The following is a 20367-nucleotide window of genomic DNA, read 5'->3' as shown; positions in this document are numbered from 1 at the left end:
GCAACACACACACACACACACACACACACACACACACACACACCACTGGCCCCCCTTACACGCACCTCTGCCTCCCCCGTACCCTCTCCCCCCATCTTTTTGCTCTCCATCCCTCTCTTGTCCAGACAGGCTGCTCGCATGGCGGGGATGGAGACGTTCACCGATGGAAGCACTGGTAAATTTTCACATCCACAAACAACAACAACAACAAAACAAGATGATTCTAGGGGCGGATGGGGTGGTGGTGGGGGGTAGTAGTGGTGGCTCAGATATGCATCCTGCAGTCTTAACTTCTTTTCCTCCCTGTGTGTCTTTCCACCTTTCCTCTCCTCAGCTGTACTATACACTCCCCTTTTTTCCCCTTTCTCACATCACAATCTTTCAAAAAGGCGAAAGATTGTAGTCCACTCGCAGGGGAGCCCGACTTTCCCCGTGGCAGCGTCCTGGGGAAAGGCAGTGGAGAGAGGAGATAGGGGTAGAGAAATATTGGCCCTAATGATTTTTTTGTGCGGGGCTGGGCTTTTTCTTTTTTATTGATTAGAAAGAAATTAATTCACGGGGGCAACCCTCGTGTTCTGACTCTCTCTCTCTCTCTCACTCTCTCTCTCTCGGCCACTCTCTCTCTCTCTCTCTCTCTACTGTCCTCCCTTGCTCCTTTGCTCCGTGGACGAATAGCATTGTGTCTCCTTGCCTGCTCTGCATGTTGTATTATCGCGGGAATATTTGATTCGGAATATGCTCTTGTGTTATGCATATACGGGAGTCACGCTGCATCTCTGCACCTGTAATGCTTTCTCTCATCATCCTCGAATATCATGCACATTACTTGCCTCATATAAACGACGTGAGTGAATGTCTGGCTGTTGTGATCCTTTTGCTGAATGGAGTGTTTTCATTTTGCGCGTAATGCCGCTCACATTTGAATTCATGCACATCTGGCAGCATGGGGGGTTACACTGGAAAGGAGAAATGGTGTTGAAATAGAGACAGCTATAGCGATTTACAGTATTTAAGGGTGTATTGTTGCGATGCCTCCTCTTCTGTCGCTATCCTCTTTGTTGTTTGATTCGTAATTGTGAGAGGCCACGGACGATTTGAGAGCTCTTTACGCACAGGTGGGCGGGCAGGCCGGTGTCTTAATAGGCAACCTGTGTCTTAATGTGTGCATAATGTAGCCTGTAACATGGTACTTTACGGCCAAATCCACCCCACCCTGTGAGGTTTTTAATCAATGTGGTCGATATTTGCTCGTCGGTATCCCGATGCCCGCAGATAGCACCTCAGCACGGTGAGGGCTGATACGCCGCCGAAGGGAAATCGATGGACAGACTGAGTTAATTATGAGAAAATCAATTAAAAGGAGGGGATCTACGGGCTTTATAAGGCCGAGCAGGGAGCTCGATTCGGCAGAGAGGAGAGGAGGAGAGCAGGGCAGTGGACACCTTCCAGCCAGCTCTGCCCGGCCGCTGCGCTCCCACTGTCCGCTGCCTGCACACTGCCGGATGATCATTTAACAAACTGCTCAGCAGCTACATTCACTAAACCTTGTGGCATCCTAAACATTTGCCACAAAAAAGCCGTTTAAACACGCTAGATATCAGTCAGATGATTTGATTTGCACACTTTCACTGATATATATATATACACACACACACACATCGGTGGGGCATTGGTCCTGAGTTGTCTTTGTCGTGGTTTGGTTCAAATGTGGTATCCAAAATTATTTCTGTCCACATCTGCTTGACATTTGCTCTCCATTAAAGTGTAACACACTGCAAGGTCATATTTAGGCTCACTCAGTATAGTGCCTTATACCAGCAGGCGCTCACACATCCTTAAAACAAAATGCGTTTGAGGTTTCTTCTGATAACACGATCACAAGGCCCATGATTTCATCTTTGCTTTTAGGAGGTACATTCTAAATCTGAAGAAAAAAAAGAGATTATATGCATGATTGTTTTGCAACACCAACTGAGCTCGTCAAAGTTTGTCTAGAAACAGTAAATGGAGGCTTTCGCGTGTGTGTTTCGCCTCGTGGTTGTATTATCTTGATGAATTCATGAGCGCCCTTATATGAATATGTTTTAGGTAATAAACGCATGAAGCCATAAGTGTCAAAAAGTTGAAAGTCGTCATATCTGTTAGCCTGTAGCTTTCAAGCATGTGAAGTGTGAACCACAGCTCACACATGACTTTAAACCCCACGAGACTGTAACACGTTTGGTCAGCAGACAGTTATCGTTGAGACTTCAGCTACAAAGAAAGAAACGAGACAACTTTTGTTTTAAAATTGATATGTATCGTTCTTGCATTTAGATAAATTATTATTTTCGCCACATTGCATTTATTGCATGAACTAGAAGTTTTATTTAAAGTCAGAACTTGGTTGCATATTCACAGCGGCTCCTCTGACAGACAAAATTAAATTGGCGTCAGTGCCCTAAAGTCACCATCATGTAATAATAATAATAATACAATCTAAATACATTTTCATGTGATCAAATATTTTCTTAACGTGGGCACGATGAAAAGATTTGATTAGATTTCAATACAGTGTGACATGCAGCTCGCGCCCTGCAATAATATGAATACATTTGATGATTTGATTTCGAAGACTTGTCAATAATTGAATAATTGATAGTCTTGTTGTAGCTTCTTTATTCTCCATCTTATAATCATATCATCATATCATAGCAAAGTGTGTGTGTGTGTGTGTGTGTGTGTGTGTGTGTGTGTGTGTGTGTGTGTGTGTGTGTGTGTGAATTTTATTGTAAATATCTTTAATCTAATATGTGCATCTGGTTTAAAATATCGTTGAAAATTAGATGAACACACATAAATAAACGCGTATTGAATTTAAACTGCTGTAACTGTGCTGCGATCTTTCAACACTGTTGTTTTGCATATTTAAAGATAAAAAAGAAGAAATTTCCAAATCGCTCCGTTATTGGCTGTTTGATAGAAGCATCCACAGCTGGACGCAAGATTATTGATCACATCTAAGATTTTTCACTTTTCATTTAGCTTTTTAAATCGACAGCCTGTGGTAGTAATGTTACATGTTGCTATAGAATATGTAAATACTAATGCATATTTTTGCATAGGCTAAACATTTCAACAACACTTTTCCCGAGTGTGTTTCACCGTTTATTGCTTATTCTGCAGGCTTTTTTTAATGCTTAATGCCTATTTACGAATATGCATATTATTTAAATAAGAACCCGTCGACGATCAGTTATTTTTCCAAGTTTGCCATCAGTGTGAAGGTAAACTGAGAGCATAATCCACAGCCTACATTTTAGGATTGTTAAATATTTCGAGATAAATTTAGAATTTATTGGAAATCATTTGCAAGAAAGTTCAGGAACATTAAAACTCCAATTCCCAAATGTAAACAGCAGGCCCATTTTTCATCTGCTTTGTATTGTGTAACTCGCGTCTGGTACTTCTTTGTACTACAAATTATAAAGCTGTTATTTAATGTTTAAAATTTTCGTCTGCATGCAAAATCGGATTTACAGTTTATTTCCTAAAAATACGTTAAAAAATAGCCAACGTGCGCATTAGACAAATGTTAAGCATTAAACAATCTTTACAATAGCCTAGGCTATTTGAAAAATATTTAAGTGTGTGGAAAACCTTTCATTTTCTTTTTTCCTCGAAGGAAAAAAAATGTGAAAGTTTAATCGCTTATAAATTGATTTGAAGGAGGAGAATTACATCTGTAATGCAGTTTCATGAAGCTTTTATAATAATGAGGTAGTCAAATAAAACACACTGGATATTGATAAGTTATTAATCAAGTGACGACACCTGCACATTTGAGAAAGTCCTACTGCAAGCTGCTATTCCGATGTCTTTATAAAATGGTGTTTTCATAATTCTAAATGTTTTTTAAAATTAGTGTTTTCCGGGGAAATGATTATTAATATTTTATAGTTAGATTATCCCAAAAGGATTTAGATGAATGTTACAATGAAAGCCCGCAGATGAGCTGGGACTGTTTTTTTTTTTTTTTTTTTTTTTTTTTTTACAGAACTGGCACCATGACACTCTGTCCTGCACCTTATCAACTTGAAACAGACCACACAGCCGATACATTCAATTTTATGGTTTATGTTAAAATCTATGCAGCCTGTCCGAAAGCTCACTCCATAAACGGTTTATTGGCTCAGTTTCGGCCGTTATAAAACGAGGTCTGTCCTGTAGTGCTTTGATGTAGGTTTTTCTATACATTTTTGTGACTGGCTACTTCCAGACAGTATCAAGCACTAGAGGCCATCCAAAATTAATCCATTTTCTGCGCACGACTCCCTTCCCAAATGGTGTGGCAGCTCTCCGCGGCCCGGTGCACAATGCGGTAATGACCCGCAGGTCAAAGGTCGCTTGGCCAGTTCCTCAATTAAGGAGGAAAAATTGCAGTTGCACGATACATCTTTTTTGTGACAAGAAAGGGCCAGCAGTGACCGGTATATATACGGAATATATTAATCAGGGATTTGCCTGAATAGGAAACTTTTACCCCAAAATGACAAGCAAAGTGTACTGCACATGGTTTGAATTAATTTCTGAAAGAATTGTGTGTTTACTGAACACCATTTGGAAAAAACGTTAAATTTTATTTTAGATGTATCATGTTTCTTTATGTTTTAGATGTAGGTTAGTGTGCCTGTCACGGACTAGATTTGTTTTAATTTATTTTAATGGATGTATTTCACATAGAACACATCTCTTAAGACATATTGCTACAGAGAAAACATCAAGGATAAACAAAAAGTCATATATATTGTCACTGTGGTCCTTGTAGTCAATGCATTTTCCCATTTGAGCTAGTTTGCTGTAGAAGAAGATAAAGAGAAATAGTCAAAAATCCTTCATTTTAGGTGGTGTTGTTTTTTGGTTTTTGTGTACATGTGTGCAGGATATCTTGTCTGTGTGTCCCCTGGAAGAGGTGCTTTTTTTCCCCCTACATAGTCATGTATCAGTTGTGGTTATTGAATATAATCAATGGGCAATTCACGATCATCGCTGCATCGATTAGCTGATAAATGGTGGTTGGATTAATCATCCGCAAAGATCCTGTTGTCGATGGCGTTGTCTTTCTTAACCTGACCACACAGCCAGTGCAGCAGCCGCACAGGCCGCGGCTTCACCAGCACAGACAGGACTTCAATAAGTGACAAGAGAGAAGTGATAAATTGATCAAAAATGACCACAATGAAACAGGCCTCTTGTGAGGTCACACATGTCCATTATGTGAGTGTGTCTGCGGGTTTGTGGTTGGAATACATCAAGGGCTCAGGGTTCAAAGTTCAGCTTCATCCCAGACTGATGACCCTGCAGACTAGCTGACCTTAAGGGGGGGGGTGGTCTAACAGCTGGGGGAGGAGGCTGCGTATACTGGACCGACCAGGGAGAGGAGAGAGGATGGGGAAAGGGGGAAAGATGGAATTAAAGGAAGTGAAATTTAGGACAGAGGGGAGGAAAGTAAGAGCAAAGGGGAATCTAAAAGAGGAAATCGGCAGGGGGAGAGACAGAGGTGTTTACCACAGTGGACCTTGAATATATCCTTGTGGTTTTTGACGATCTATTCCGCTGCGATCTCCCCTGGTTTTGGTGCTTGGCTCTGGTTTGAAGCAGTGAATTAACACCTGACCCCAGCTTCTGACCCTACCCCCTTCATCCAGCTACCCCCTCCAGATTAGCAAATATGTGCTATCTAGCTTGGACACACACTCACACACATATACCTCAACACAGAATCATAATCACACATGTACACACATAGCTACTTAATGTATAGAGAGTAAAAAACGAACAATGCAGCACGTGTAGAATGTACACACAACCTTTGCACATCCCATCGTCTGTCCACCATCTAATTCCCCCGAGTGAAGCCTCAATGTGTCACTGGTTGTCACCGTAACGGTCAGTCTGTAATGACTACCTCCCCCCACACAATGACCAGGGAGGCAGACTCTCCCCCACACACTGACCCTCATCCATTTTACCTGCAGGATGTAGCCCAGCGTTGGCCCCACTGCCACAGCTTTGGACCCAGGACACACTCCCACACCGCCACACACCCTATGACCTAGCTTTTATCCATACGGCTCAACCTGTTTTGGTTTGTCACCCTTAAAATGAAACATACCACAAGTGTGCTTATATGCAGAGTGGTGAGTAGCGGGCCAGTTAAAGAACGAGTTCTCCTTTCAGGTTTGATTTGAAGTGTCAGAGGAGGCCTAGGGTCTGGATAGTATTTCTAATTTTACAAGAGAAACAAATATAACATATTGTGGAAACCCCGGCTGCAAGGGGTGATGGTGGGAGTTTGCCTCTCATAATCATACCATAGGATCTTAAAACAGCAAAAATAAAAATGTACTGGCTATATTTCACTGAAACAAATTCATAAATATTAGGTCATGAAAAAAAGCAGTTCTGTCAAAGCAAAAACATGAATAAGTATCTGAAATTTGGGGCACTGATATATCACTTTGCACAAGTCGTGACTAGTTTCAGCATCACAGCAACAACATAAGTTTTTTTTTTCTAATCTGCCGATGGAAGTGCACCAACACCAATTATTTTATTATTTACAATTTCATCCTTGCAAATTGGCAGGAAATTTTTATTTTCATTATTTAGTAATATTTAATATTTAAATTTTATATACTGTGTAAAATTTAAAACATAATGACTAATGTCCATCACAAGTTGTGAGACTCTAATGTAATTTACTATTGGTTATTTATTCTGATAATCCAAATTTTACTAAAAACAGATTAATTTTTTTGAAGCTGAAACCAGCAAGAGTCATTTTTTAATTGTTAAATTATTTAAATTATTACAGATCTTTTTATTATTATTATTATGTTGAACCAATTTTCTTTTGATCCACCAAGTGTTTCAGCACTATTGTATAGGTGAAGGTTATCAGAGTAAATCAGCAATGGAAAATACATGACCACTCATATACATATTTATCATTTTAGCCCTTTTCCACTAATACTACGAGATTCCAGGTGATTCTCTGAATTGTTGGTCACTAGTGTCAGGCACCTATTCATTTCCTCTGATGCCCAGCAGGAATCAAATTCTAATTCTTGACAGTGTTAGCGGCATGCGTAAGCCCATTGAGCATCACAGGACCACATCCCCTTCCCTCTCATCCCATCTCCCCCAGCCTCCTCCAGACTATTATGCCGGATTGATGGCCGCTCCGGCCGATAGGTGAGGGGGGTCTAGGCTGGTCAGCAGAATTTGTAGTGCCCACCCTCCACCTGTGAGTGTCAGCAGAGAGCAGCCGGTGTGTCTGGCTCGATTAGGTTTCCTACCTATCTTCCCACTGTGTCAGACAGAGGAGGAAGGCAGCAGAGAGGGGGAGAGCAGCGGGAAGTTGCCCAGAGGAGAGGGAGGACAACAGAGGAAGCAGGAAAAATACATCTTTTTATCCCTGCTCTCTCCGTCAAAAGCCCTGTACAGTTCCTCTTTTTGTGTCTTTTGCTCTGCTGTTTTCTCCTCCTCTATCCCGCCCGCCTCTCATTTTGTCCTTCTCTCACCCAAACCCCTAATCCTCCTCCTTTTACCCCACACTCGTTCCTTAATCCTAAATCTCTACTTCCCTCTCTACTAGCCCTTTTCAATTGTTCTCCCTGTACCTCTCTGTTACCCACCTCCTCCCTCTTCTCCTTTCTGTCTATCGCATCTGAACATGCCACCTCTCAGCATAACCCTTTTACACACTCCAGATGACTGCAGCACACCTTATTTTCTCTCCTTCATCTCTTGAACCTTTTTCCTGCTTTTTTTCCCCCTGTTGTTTGCTTTGTTATCATCCACACATCCTATTTTTGTCACTACGACCCCTGACCAGCATCTCTTTTCATTATGATGCTGCCCACTCATTTAAATGCAACAATAAGAATTAACAGTTGAATAAATTCATAGGAACTTTCAGAATCATTTTTCTACGTATAAGAACAATTACCGCTCAGCTGTCACAATGCACTTGCCCGTGATTTTTTTTTTTTCTGTCCCGAGCAAGCTCGCGCTCACACCAATTTTAGTCACTGCGGCCATTTTGTTGGATGTGATCAATTTTCTGTGATTTGGCCTCAGTGATTTCCAGCCCGTCAGTTTCTCTCCTCTGTGAGGTTTCAGCACCGTTGCCATGTGTAGCTCAACGTTTTCAACCTTTCCTGAGGGCTGAACGTGGAATATGAAGTTTTGGTTGTTGATATTGGAGCATAATCATGGACTGATTTTGCCATTAACAATTATATAACAAAAAAAATACCTTTTTCCTTGCAAGACGGTAAATGAAAAAAAAACAAAAAACTAAATTGATGTTACGAACACAGTGAAAAATGACTTTTACTTCCACAGCTCGGCTGTAATTTCACCCCTGAGTTTAACTGCACAATGTTTAACAAATACTGTTTCCGTGCCACCTCAGCACTGCTCATATTATTCAGATAACAAGAGAGCCTCTGTCGTGTCCTACAAAATAGGATATGTTTTCTTAATCTGTCAATGGCTCCGGCCCTGAAAGACTTCATTTTGGCTGAGCAATGAAAGGCTCAAAAACATCAATATGGCTCAGCAGGATAAGAAGAAAGAGCCATATTCCAAGCCTGTATCGCATTCCCTCCATATCCTTCTATTTGTATGGTGCAGATATTGGGTCTCAAGCGAGAAATCAGGATTGCGTTCTCTCAGAATGGCAGCATCCGTCTGTTGAAGTGGAATAGGAATGTTATACGGAACCAATGCATCCGGGCTTGCCTGGACATCTCAACAATACCACTTCACACTTTCTCTCTCTCCCCCTCTATTCCTCGACATCTCTCTCTCTCTCTCTCTCTCTCTCTCTCTCTCTCTCTCTCTCTCAATAAGTTTCTCGCTCTCCATCTCCATCACAACCACAACAGTGTGGAGGAAGAGGTACAGATTAGGCCTAAATGTAGAATCATTTTGGCCAAGCCATGACTGCCTGCCTCTCATGCTGGGTCCACCACGGAAATAAAGTGTGTGAAGTGAAGGGAAGAAAAAAAAACAACAAAACAAAATCCACTCCACTTCATACGCCTCTCACTTCCATTCTCTTTGTGCGTTCAACGTGTGAAAAAGGATTGCTGAAAGGATGTCAAGAAGCAAGAGAAAAGAGATAGGAAAGGACAGACAGTTATCCTTGCTTTGCCTCGCCTGTCACACTACAATGTGCATGGTTGATAACTAATTCAAAAAACATGCATGGGCTGGGTTTAGCTTTTCAAATAGCTTGTACGTCTGAATGCGATTTAAAGGGTGTTTTTATGCAGCTGCCTGTGGCTGATGGCAATGCTGTTCTTCTTGTCATGCTGTAAGAGTATCACATTGGTATACAGTAAATTCAGCACTGGGCAAAGGGAGCATTTTGCATCGTCTGTGGATAAGGTTTGGTTTGCAGAGTGTGATGTATATGGATGGGGTTTGTGGGCTGTATTGTAGTCCGTAACTGTCAGTGCAGAGAAGAGAACAGTCTCAGCACTGCAGACAGTGATTTCACTGATGTACAGTCGCTGCTTTTGCCTCCTGCCTTTTTTCCCCTCACTCATCCTATTTTCAGCCTTTCATTTTTTACACAAGGGGAAAATAAGGAAGAACAAAACCAACATATGAAAACTAAAACATGACAGAGAGGGAGGGGAGGGGAGGGAAGAGGGAGGGGAGGAGGAACAGAGGAAGGAGAGGCAATCTCAGAAAACAAGAGGGCTTTCAAAAGTAAGGGATGAAAGCTAGTCAGGCTGTTATTTTTGAAAAATGATCCTTGTGTAGTGCTCCTCCTAAGAGCCAGGTACATATTATTTTATCTTCCTGAGGAGACTCAATGAGGTGTTTTGGCACCAAACCCCCCCGCCCCCAAAAAAGAACGCGGCAATGGTTTCTTTTAAGTTGTGCAATTTATGGTCTTTAATGTGATTTTGGACAGGTGCGTTTTAAATCACTTTCTATAAGCAGCCATGTGTGTTATATTAAAACATAATATAATAATAATATGAAATCCTGAAATTTCAGCATGAAAATGCTCTTAATTACCACAGTATCTTGCAGTTATTCAAGAATGCTCTTTTATATGTCAATTTTATTTATCAGTCTGAACCGGCAGAGTGCCACCATGTTACGAGCAAACACACGCTCCTTCTTGCTAACACGTACTCCCTCTTTCCTTAATGGAGGCTGATGCTGGCTGGCCAGTGGCTGAAACCTGAATTAGAGGGAAGCTGGCGTCCACACAGACTCATTTTGAGTCACCCCTTTGACCCTTAAAGCCAGGGTCCTACAGAAAAAGATGAGGCATATGATGTGATGTTGGACTGGAGGAAAGAGAAAGGCTGAAAAATTCTAAATGGCTCCTGTCTGCGACTGAATCAGAGGACATTGTCAAAGTTGTTGGTCAGTCAAATTGTTAAACACCTTATCACTTTCTTAAGCACAACACCAGCAGAGACATTTATAGAAAGAGCACAAAAGAAGACCGTACAGTTTGTAAATAATTATAATTTGACGTGAGATCATTTGTTGGATTAGCGATGAACATTTTTGCAATTTAAACACGACAAAACCTTCAAAATAAGCCTTTGAGTGTGTTTTTGTGCATCCAGATCTTGACTCATCATTACCACAGCACAGACGGTTGTATAGGAATGCGCCTCTATGTGTGTGTGTGTGTGTGTGTCTCTCTGTGTATGTGTGTGTGTCTGTGTGTTCAACATGTGTCTCCCGTATCAATAGGTTAATAGCTGAGATGTCAGTTTCAGTGACTGGCTGATTAGTTGTGTGTTCACTAATCCACACTGGGGCGGGGAACTATTGGCTTTCCCATTGATTTTAGCGTGGTGAGCAGGCAGAAGATAGAGAGAGGGGAGATCTATTGATTGACCCCAAATTAGCCCCCCCCACCACCACCCACCAACCCGTTCCCTCGTTCCCGCACTCAGCCGCAGCATCCTCATTGGGTGCCCAGGCTGACAAACATTCGGCATGATTGGACGCTTTCGACTGGGAGCAAAATGTCTCCTTTTTTGATGTTGTTGATTTGGAATTGTTGGTTCTTTGTGACTCGGCTGTCAGTTGATTGGCTGTCTGGTGAGGATGAGTGCAACACTGTACCGTGTCTGACCATAGGGAGCTGTTGGTTTTGGATGCCTTTGATGAACCAAATAGCGCCACTTCCAGAGGGAGAGTATTACTCGTCTGTTTCTGATCACAAACCGTAACCTTATTTGTAACCTCCAGCTTTGTTACATGCTTCTTTTTTTTACTGGAACAAACATCTGATCCAGAATATTCATAGAAAAAACTGGAATCTTGCTGTTCCCTGCCATCCAACTCTTCAACTTTTTCTTTTCTCCTCTGTTGTCCTTCCTGACTGTCACTGCATCATATTCTTCCTTTTTACTGTTCTTTATCTCCATTTTTGTCCTTCGCTCCCTGTCTCTCTCCGCCCCTCCCTCCAATCCCTCTTTCCTTCGGTCTAAGCTTTGAGCTTTCTCTCCTGAGCCTTTCCTTCCCATATATCACTCCATCTCATCCCTCTCTGTCTGCCTCTGATATTCCTCTTTAGGCCTCCGTCACTCTCTCCCTCTCTCCCCTGTGTCTATGTAAGCAAGAGAGAGGAGGTTGTTAAACATTTTTCTTCCCTCTTAATTGTTTTGACTGGGCCGATTGGCATCCCGATTAGGCCCATTGATTTCCTGGCGCTAAGTGCATTGATTTTTAAATTTCTTATTGATCCCCGCTCTAAATCTCCTGCACACTCACTCACACAGTCTCACCGTTCGCAGGGGCAGAGATGGAGAAAAGGATTGAGAGGACAAGAAGAGAGGAAGCGGGAAAAGGAGAGAGATTGGTGTTAGGTAAATACACTGACCGGTGACAGTATAGTGAATTAACAGAGTGAGAGAAGAAGAAGAGCAGGAGGTGAGGAGGGAAAACAGAGTTATGAGCTGCGAGGGGAGGTCGGCTAAAAAAGCTTCCCAACACAGCGCAGGTAGATACATGCTGAGAAGAAGAAACAAAAGAGCAAACACACATGCAACATATTAATAATGCTTATTAATAATGCTTATTAATATAATGATGATTGAAAACTTTTCATCTGTCTGTGTCTTGGCCAAAAAGCTGTGAAATATAAAAAGAATCAATAATTTTGTAATTATAACAAGCATCAGGAGGGACAGGCAGCGAGTTGCCAGGCTGGTAGCCGCCCGGATGGAACATGTTCATCTGTGGAGAATAAGTCACTTTATGGGTGAACAGAGGTTTATGAGGGATAGACAGATATTGGAAATGTCAGAGATGGAATGTGGTGTTTTGTCTTTGCTATTTCACATGGTCTGCAGAGCCTACTGTAGTAGACGTGTGTGTGTTATTTCTGGCTTATGACTGTGTTAGGCTTTAGAGGCCCGCTGGACTCCAAATCTTACATGCCCACTGGTGTTTCTCTGAAGGTGGTGGACCTAATTGGCTGTATCCGAGTCTGTGCGTGCGTGTGCGTGCATGTCTCCCTGCACGCATGCACACTAGAAAGTGTGTGTGTGTGTGTGAGGTAAACTGTATAGAACCGTATGTCTCCTTTTGTGTATGCGCACTAGAACATATATGTGTTTTAACATCTGTTTGTATATTTGTCCGTGTGTGTGTGTGTGTGTGTGTGTGTGTGCGCGCGTGTGTGTTTGACCTTTTCTTAACTTAAGTGTCGAGGCTCAAATTCAGACATTCAGTTGATAGCATTTTCTTTTCATAACCTCTGTACTTGACCAAATTGTGCTAACCTTTTCTAAAGTCATTTGCTGCTTTTCTGTCTCAGCATGCAGTTGAGTGCCTTGAACAACACACAATATATGGACCATATGTAGCATTACTGTGTTGCAATTACAATTTACTCTCCGCAGATCCACTTAAGATAAGTGCTTTCAAATGGCAAGCAAGAAAAAGCAACTATTGTCAGCAACATGGAGAGAAAAAATATCTCTACCGTTGTCAGAAAAGATGTAATGCTGCACTGCAGTGACATCAACTGCATGATGTTTTAAAGAGTGCTCTTTAATAGCTGCATTATTATGGTGATGGTGAAGCTGGCAATGACAGTGATGATGATGGCAGTGACAGAGGAGACTGTTTTGCTTAAGCTTTCAATGTTTACATTGTCTGCCGACAGTTTGCATCAGCAGAAAATGTAAAATAACATATTATTTCATAGCAGGCTGTGTGTTGGCTAGACAATGAGAGATAAAGTGTTTAAAATGCATACGCTGGGCCGAGCTGCTGTTTGCTTTGTAGTGATGGGGCTTGTGTTTGCTCTGGTGATAGGGATGGCCTTACAGCACGCACTCTCACACATGCATACACACACACACACACAAACACACACACACACACACACAGAGCTTTGAAAATACTTGTGAAGAATATGTTTCTTTACTCATGTGAGATTACACGTGTACAAACAAACACACACACACACACATGCAGGCGCTCGCAGACAATGAGGCTCAAACTGCCTGATGGTCACTCTTACTGACCGCTTTTTTTGATGAGAAGTAGGAACCTGCGGACTCAGCACACACAACCACATCAGACCCAGGGACCCTCTTAGCTTATGCACCTATACACATGATCTAGACACACACACACAACATCTCAACAGCGATGCACTTGTACCAACACACTGTCCTTGGGCTCACAGACATCTCTCACACACTCACAGGGAGAGGGAGACACACACTTTGTCCAATACACACTCAAAACATAACCTTGACCTGTACTCCCAGCCTGCAGTCTCATACATACTTCATCCGTTCACTCATCGATGTCACACACACTGAAATACACTTTTGAGCTCATGTGGGTTACGTGCACACTGAAAAACACAAATCATATCAATATAGAAATGGATTTGATATAAAATGTAGATTTGAAAAAAATCACACCTACACCTGTAAAATAAATGATAGTACAAATTTGATGAAGAGTAGGTGTTGTCTTGAATACTATTTTGGTTAAAAAAATCATAACCACTGAGCAGACAGGATCTGCTTAATTAGGAATAATCAATATCAGATTTCCATGAGATTTCCTCACAACATGGAACCGTGGCTCCTTGTACTCATCCAAATGTGTCTATAAAATTAGAGCAGATACAGGCCTACTCAGTGATGAATTTCTCTGTCAAAGACAAATTCGAAATAAATCTCTCGCCATGGACTTCCAGCGTGTGTCGCACTCTGATAATTTCCACAATATCCTCTTCAACCCCCAGGGGCAGATTTTTTTCCCTCTTTTTTTCTCCCTCCACCCTCTCCCGTTTGTTTCTATCCCTGTAAAATGCTGGTTGCTTTGCTGAAATACTGCAGTGCTTTATCTGCCCGCTTTTTCCTCCCTTTAGTCCCCCTCACACTCTTTTTTTCCTTCTCTCTCTCTGTCTCTCTTTAGTTGTTGTTGTTGAGGATGGTGGTAGTGGGGGGGGGGTGGGGGGGGTAAGGGTGGGTGGACGGGTGAGGCAGAGCGTGGAGGGGGTGGTAGCAGAAGCAGCCGGGACCCAATGACGTGGGTGCGACATGTAACCGTGGCGCAGGAGAGGAAATCAATACATGAAAGGATGAGGAGCACTGGGGTGGATTACCGTCTGGGGCCCTGGCTACTGGAGGGATGGAGGGAGATGGAGGGGGTGTAGATGAGGCCTGGGGGGGTTGGAGTGTGTGTGTGTATATGTGTGTGTGTGTGTGTGTGTGTGTATGTGTAGGAGGAGGGGTGTGGAGGGCGAGAGGCCAGATTGTCCAGTCCCCTCTCTCCTGCATCCCCTCCCCTGACCAAGCGCTGTTTGAATCTTGACCCCTCCCATCAACCCTCCCTTGGCTTCTAAACACTGCTCAGTGCCGGTAGGCTGCCATAGGTGAACCTTCGGCTCTACACACACACTCACACACACACACACAGGTGCAGTGGACTCTATAATGTTGAGTGAATACATATACGGCCACTGTGTGCTAACACTGCTGATAACCCTACTATCTGTATGGGGAATAATCGCCATGATATTACCAGTGTAAATTAAAGAGCCCCAGAGAGACTGTGTGCATGTGTGTGTGTTCTCGCGCGTGTGTGTATGCGTTTATGTGTCTGCGCAGTGAGTTTGCCGGCATGTAAGTCTTCAGCAGGGTGCGTCCGCAGCACTGCCACAAACCAAGATAATAAATATCTATAATAAATATCATTATTATTGGGCCAATCTCCCCCAATAACGGAGCCTCGGTGAAAGATGGCATGAGGGACTGAGCTGGATATTGGCAATATATCAGCATTGATTATTGAGAGTGCTGACAGAGAGAGGGAGGCAAAGTTAATAAAAACTAATAAAAAAAGACAAGGAATACAGAAAGAACAAGGGCTTTAGCTGGATCAGCTGCTTGTACGCTAAAGGAAAGATGGAAGGGAAGGTGGAGGGATGCAGGGAGTAAAAGGATGGAGATGGTGGTGTACAGTCATGGTGTGTTTGTGTGTGTGTGTGTGTGTGTGTGTGTGCGTGTGTGTGTGTGTGTTTGCGAATGTGTGCATCTGTCTGTCTTGGTTATTTTTTGTGCCTCAACATGAGTATCTGTGTGTGCCAGTGTGTGCATCTGAATTTTAGTTTTATCACACTCAGTGTGTGTCCATGAGGGACTTTTTTGTGTGATTGTGAATTGGCACTGACATCTACACTTAGAAACACACACACACACACACACACACACACACATGAACACAATACTCACCGTTTCTTCCCCTGCATGTGTGTCTTCTTGGATTGATTGAATCTTGGATGGATCTGAACTCTGCGGTTTGGATCCAAAGCCTGCACAACCTTGTGCCTTCCCACACAATGGCACTAACCAAGATGCACAAACAATATTTACCCACTCACCCACTCACACACACACACACACACACAAAAAGACACCAATGAACAAACCTCATAAAAGCCCATGCATCATATCCATATTATCTTGACAAATCTATACATCATGTCAGAGCATGGCTTTATGTGAATATTGCATTTTGCTGTGTGTTATTGGTGTGTGTGAAGAGAGGATATGAGAAGAGTGCGTTTGCACATTGTGCTGGTGGGTTGAGACGGGACGGGGCGACAGTGAGGGAGCGTTGTCCATTCTAAGAGGGCCTTGTTAGGCCACTGACAGATCCAGTAACGCTACTGTTGGCTGCTATTGATTCCCAACCGACGCCGTTATTGATGAGTGAGAATTTAATTCAACCAGCTCGTTTGTCAACATGACATCACCATTTAACTACAACCATGACATGGATGCGAACACCCGCGGATGAGCAGGGTCACACACATACACACACACACACACACATAAAGGTGCACAAGAAACAAATGCTCGAGCACGCACATATGTGCACAAACAATTTTCACACAGGCACATGCCGTCTGGTAGATACATGTTCTCAGTTAGAACTTGCTGTTGCCTTTGTTTCTTCTGCATCATTTACCATATAAATAATTTTGTTCAATATTCAAACACTGTTTTTTCAACCAGTCATATCAATCATTCAAAATGAATATCAGGCAAATTACCAAGAGTGCAATAAACTACATGTCTAATGCATGGCCCATGTTATGACTAATGTATAGCCTAAGGATGCTTCTGGCTCTTTCTGATTGGATAAATATTTCATGCCACATCCTAACCTACAGCACATGACATGGAAAACATGTGGCGACGAATTGAGCAAATTGCTTTCTATGAATATATTTGTTTGTTATAGTGTATGAGAGAAAAACCATGTAACCATGTGTGTGTGCGTGCACGTGTATTTTACTTGTCAAACATTCATAATTAGTACTTTTTAACAACAGAGCAACAAACATGTGATCAGAATTATAAGACATTCTTATCTATCTCACAGAAAATTTAAAGCACAACAATAATACCTATTTATTTTAATAGGCCTAATTTAAAACATTAGAATTGATATTTAGTCTAATTGCATCTGATCATTATAACAGCTTAAAACAAATAGAGTTGTCAATAAATGTTTCCATATTCCAACTATGTATACAAAAGCAAAAAAAGGTTACATAATTTTATTGACTTTTTTGTTCAAGAGTCACATTTCGGAATATAAACTGGTGGAAGAATTTTAATAAATGACCTGGTAATATACAGGATTACTATATATTAAGAAAACTGATAAAAAGTATGTTTTCAATGATGAACAAATTCATAACAATATATATATATATATATATATATATATATATATATATTGTACTTCAACTAAAGTTTCAAAATTTTGCAGAAGATGCAAGATTTATAATTTTTAGTAAAAGTAGCCTTTAATTGTAAGAGTGCATATAGATACAATGTAGAAAGAACTAGAAATACAATATGATATGATTTTATTAATGTCAATAATCCAAACAGTGTGACAGTTTGAGAAAAAATACATATTTAGAAATTAAGGGCAAGAAAGGGCAAGAAATGTCATTTCTGTGATTACAAATAGTATATACAGTTCACCTGACATACAATAATCATCCTTAATCCCTGAACTTTGCAGCGAGTGTACAGCATCCAATATTACATCCATTACAGTATTTCTCTATCTGAAAAAATAGTGGCAAAAAGAGAGAGAGGGAGAGACAATTTTGGAAGAGCATTTTTCAATACAGCAGGGGAAGATACAGCCTAGAAAACAATGGAACCAGCTATATATCTCTGTATGGATTGGGAGGCTTGATAGGGAGGGAGGTGGACAATCAGAGCCGTGTAGGCCCCCGATGAGAGCGGTCCAGCAGGGGTTATTGGCTGGAGCTGCCCCCCAAGGGAGCTTTCTCTCTCGTTCTCTCTCTCTCTTTCTCTGTATCTCTCTCTCTCTCTCTCTCTCCGGCCGTGGGTCTCACAGGTTCCCTGGGGAGTGAAGCTCTAGAGACCAGCTCGCTGCAGGGGCCCTATAGGCACCAAGCAAGAAGCACACTGAGGGGGGCAGTCCGCTGAATTTAGGTGGTCGCACCCAGACTGAAGCACAGACAGACAGATGGACAGAATCAAAGATAAACAAGATAGATGTCATTGCCAGGAATCATAGCCTTTGTATTTTGGATCTGAGTGTGAGTGTATGTGTGTGTGTGTGTGTGTGTGTGTGTGTGTGTGTGTGTGTGTGTGTGTGTGTGTGTGTGTGTGTGTGTGTGTGTATGTGTGTGTGTGTGTGTGCGTGCACATGTATTTTACTTGTCAAACAGTGCAAACCTTTGTGGAACATGGTGGTGGAAAATATGTTTTAATTGGGTTGAAGATCAAAATTCAGCACATGACTTTATTTGTGTGAAACAGACAGTCAGAGAAAAAACAGTTTCTTCCAGCTTAAAACTTTTTTTTAATGTCTGTTATAGGATAATGTCATCCAAGCATCATCTGCCTGTTTCTGCATTGATCAGAAAATCATGTGCAACCATGTGTTTTGATGGTAGTGTGTGTTTTTTTTCCTTCACGTGTGAATACCTAGCTGATGGTTTTCTGTCAGATAGAGGAAAAAAGAAGAGTTTGGTGAGAAGAGTGCATGGAGGACGAAGGGGTGGATGCTGTAGGTGTTAGCATCCCTCCTCCTCACCCCCCCACCACCACCCCCCCACCACCCTATCCTCCTCTTCCCCTCCAACACCATCTTATTTTCCCCTCCTTCAATCTCACACAACCCTCCCTCCATCCCTCTCTTCCACACACACGCACAACCACACTACATTCTACAAGAAATAATTGCTTTTGTCTGGAAGGAGTGTAGGGAGGAGGGAAAGGGGGCGCGCATGGCTCCCTCTATGGAGAGAAGGGGGTCTTTGAAGGACAACTAGTCACTTCTCCCTTCCCTCCTTCTTTCTCCTCTCTCCTCTTTTCGCCTCACCTCCCTTCCTCTCCATCTTTCTCAATGCTTTCCCATCTTACTCCTCTCCGTACTTGTCCTTCTGCTCTCCTCTCCTTCCTCTTGTTCCTCCCTTTCCAATCCTCTCTTGTCTCCCTTTCTTCTCTCTCCTCTTTCTCACTCCTCTCTCCTCCTCTTGCTCCCTTCCCCTCCTCTTCCTCATTGGACCTGCGGATGTCATCTGTCATACGTGAAGCGGAGGGAGAAGGACAATAAAACCTGGTTGTCTACCACAGGAGAAGACACATTTTTCATAATTAAGAATATGCCAGTTTAGTGTGCAGCACACATTGCTTGACAATATGGCTGTCTGTTGATGACTGAGAAAATGACAAATCTGGTGATGATAGGAAAATCGTATTTTCAGTTTCCATTAAAATGGGCCTAATCACCTGCAGCGTTAAGTGAGCAGGTATAAACAGTCCTGCGGGATGGGGCTCTCAGGGCCTATAGGAGCAAGAGCTCGCTCATTCCTATTGATTTGCCCGTATTGACTGCGATGTTTAAGGTATAGATTTTTCTATTTAAAAATCTATATCGACAATAATCTGGTGTGTAAGCGCCCGGCGTTGACTGATGCTGGCCTGTAATTGACAGCGTGTAACATGTCGGTGCCGGAGAGGGAGAGGGCAGGAGACGAGGGGGAGGCATGCTGGGGAGGCCGGCATGCGTGGCCGGGACGGAGGGAACAAGATCCGGGAGCAGGAGGGAGGAGAGGAGGGTGGTGATCACTTCAATCATGCAGGAGCTCATCCCTTGACACCTTTGCTCTCTCGCGTTTTTTTTTTCTATTTTGCAAGTTGTGTGCATTTTAATCACTTATTTAAAATGCTAATATAAAAATTGTCCATGCACATGATGTATGCATCTTCAGGAGTTTAAATATTCACCTAAATTTATTTCCAGGCTTTAAACCAGCGTCATTATTTATCATGCTTGGAACAGCAGTGGTCGCTCTTGTCTTCCTGTATCTGAATAACCTAATGATACACCCTCGTCCGCTCAGGAGGGCTTATTAAAAGCAGTAACTTAATTGCGTGCATGCTGGGTATCCTGGTAGGTATTAGCGTTAAGCACCTAGCCTATAGGTATCCATGGATTCTCTTATCGGGTCTTCATCCCTTCCCAAGCAGGCCGGCAGTAATGCACTGATCACCATTGGCATCATTATAGCCGGTATTATTAAGAGGGGGGAAAAAATCCAGAAATCAATACAGGATACCTTTTGCAGCGGTAGTGAAAATGAGGGAGATGGGGGTGGGTGGGAGGATGGAGGGAGGGGAGGGAGGGAAGGAGGGATGGAGGGAGGGGAGGTGCGGGGGTGGGGTGGTGATGTGTGAGTAGTAGCGGGTCCTCTCTCGCCTCAATGTTGCGGCCAGCCTAGTGGCAGATCGCTACAAT

General features: G+C 42.5%; 1 protein-coding gene across 1 annotated transcript in view; it reads left to right on the top strand.

Annotated features, from left to right (window-relative positions):
* Nucleotides 1-60: 60 nt before the first annotated feature.
* pou2f2a (POU class 2 homeobox 2a) overlaps nt 61-20367 on the top strand; it is a 60450-nt gene continuing 40143 nt past the window's right edge. The window contains exon 1 of the mRNA XM_042422915.1: nt 61-175. Within this exon, the coding sequence (XP_042278849.1) occupies nt 139-175 (37 nt within the window). The 5' untranslated portion in view covers nt 61-138. The remainder of the gene's footprint in view (nt 176-20367) is intronic.

The sequence above is a fragment of the Thunnus maccoyii genome, chromosome 10, assembly GCF_910596095.1.
Source record: "Thunnus maccoyii chromosome 10, fThuMac1.1, whole genome shotgun sequence".
In the NCBI taxonomy this organism is placed as follows: Eukaryota; Metazoa; Chordata; class Actinopteri; order Scombriformes; family Scombridae; genus Thunnus; species Thunnus maccoyii.
This window is presented reverse-complemented; position numbering and strand designations above follow the sequence as displayed.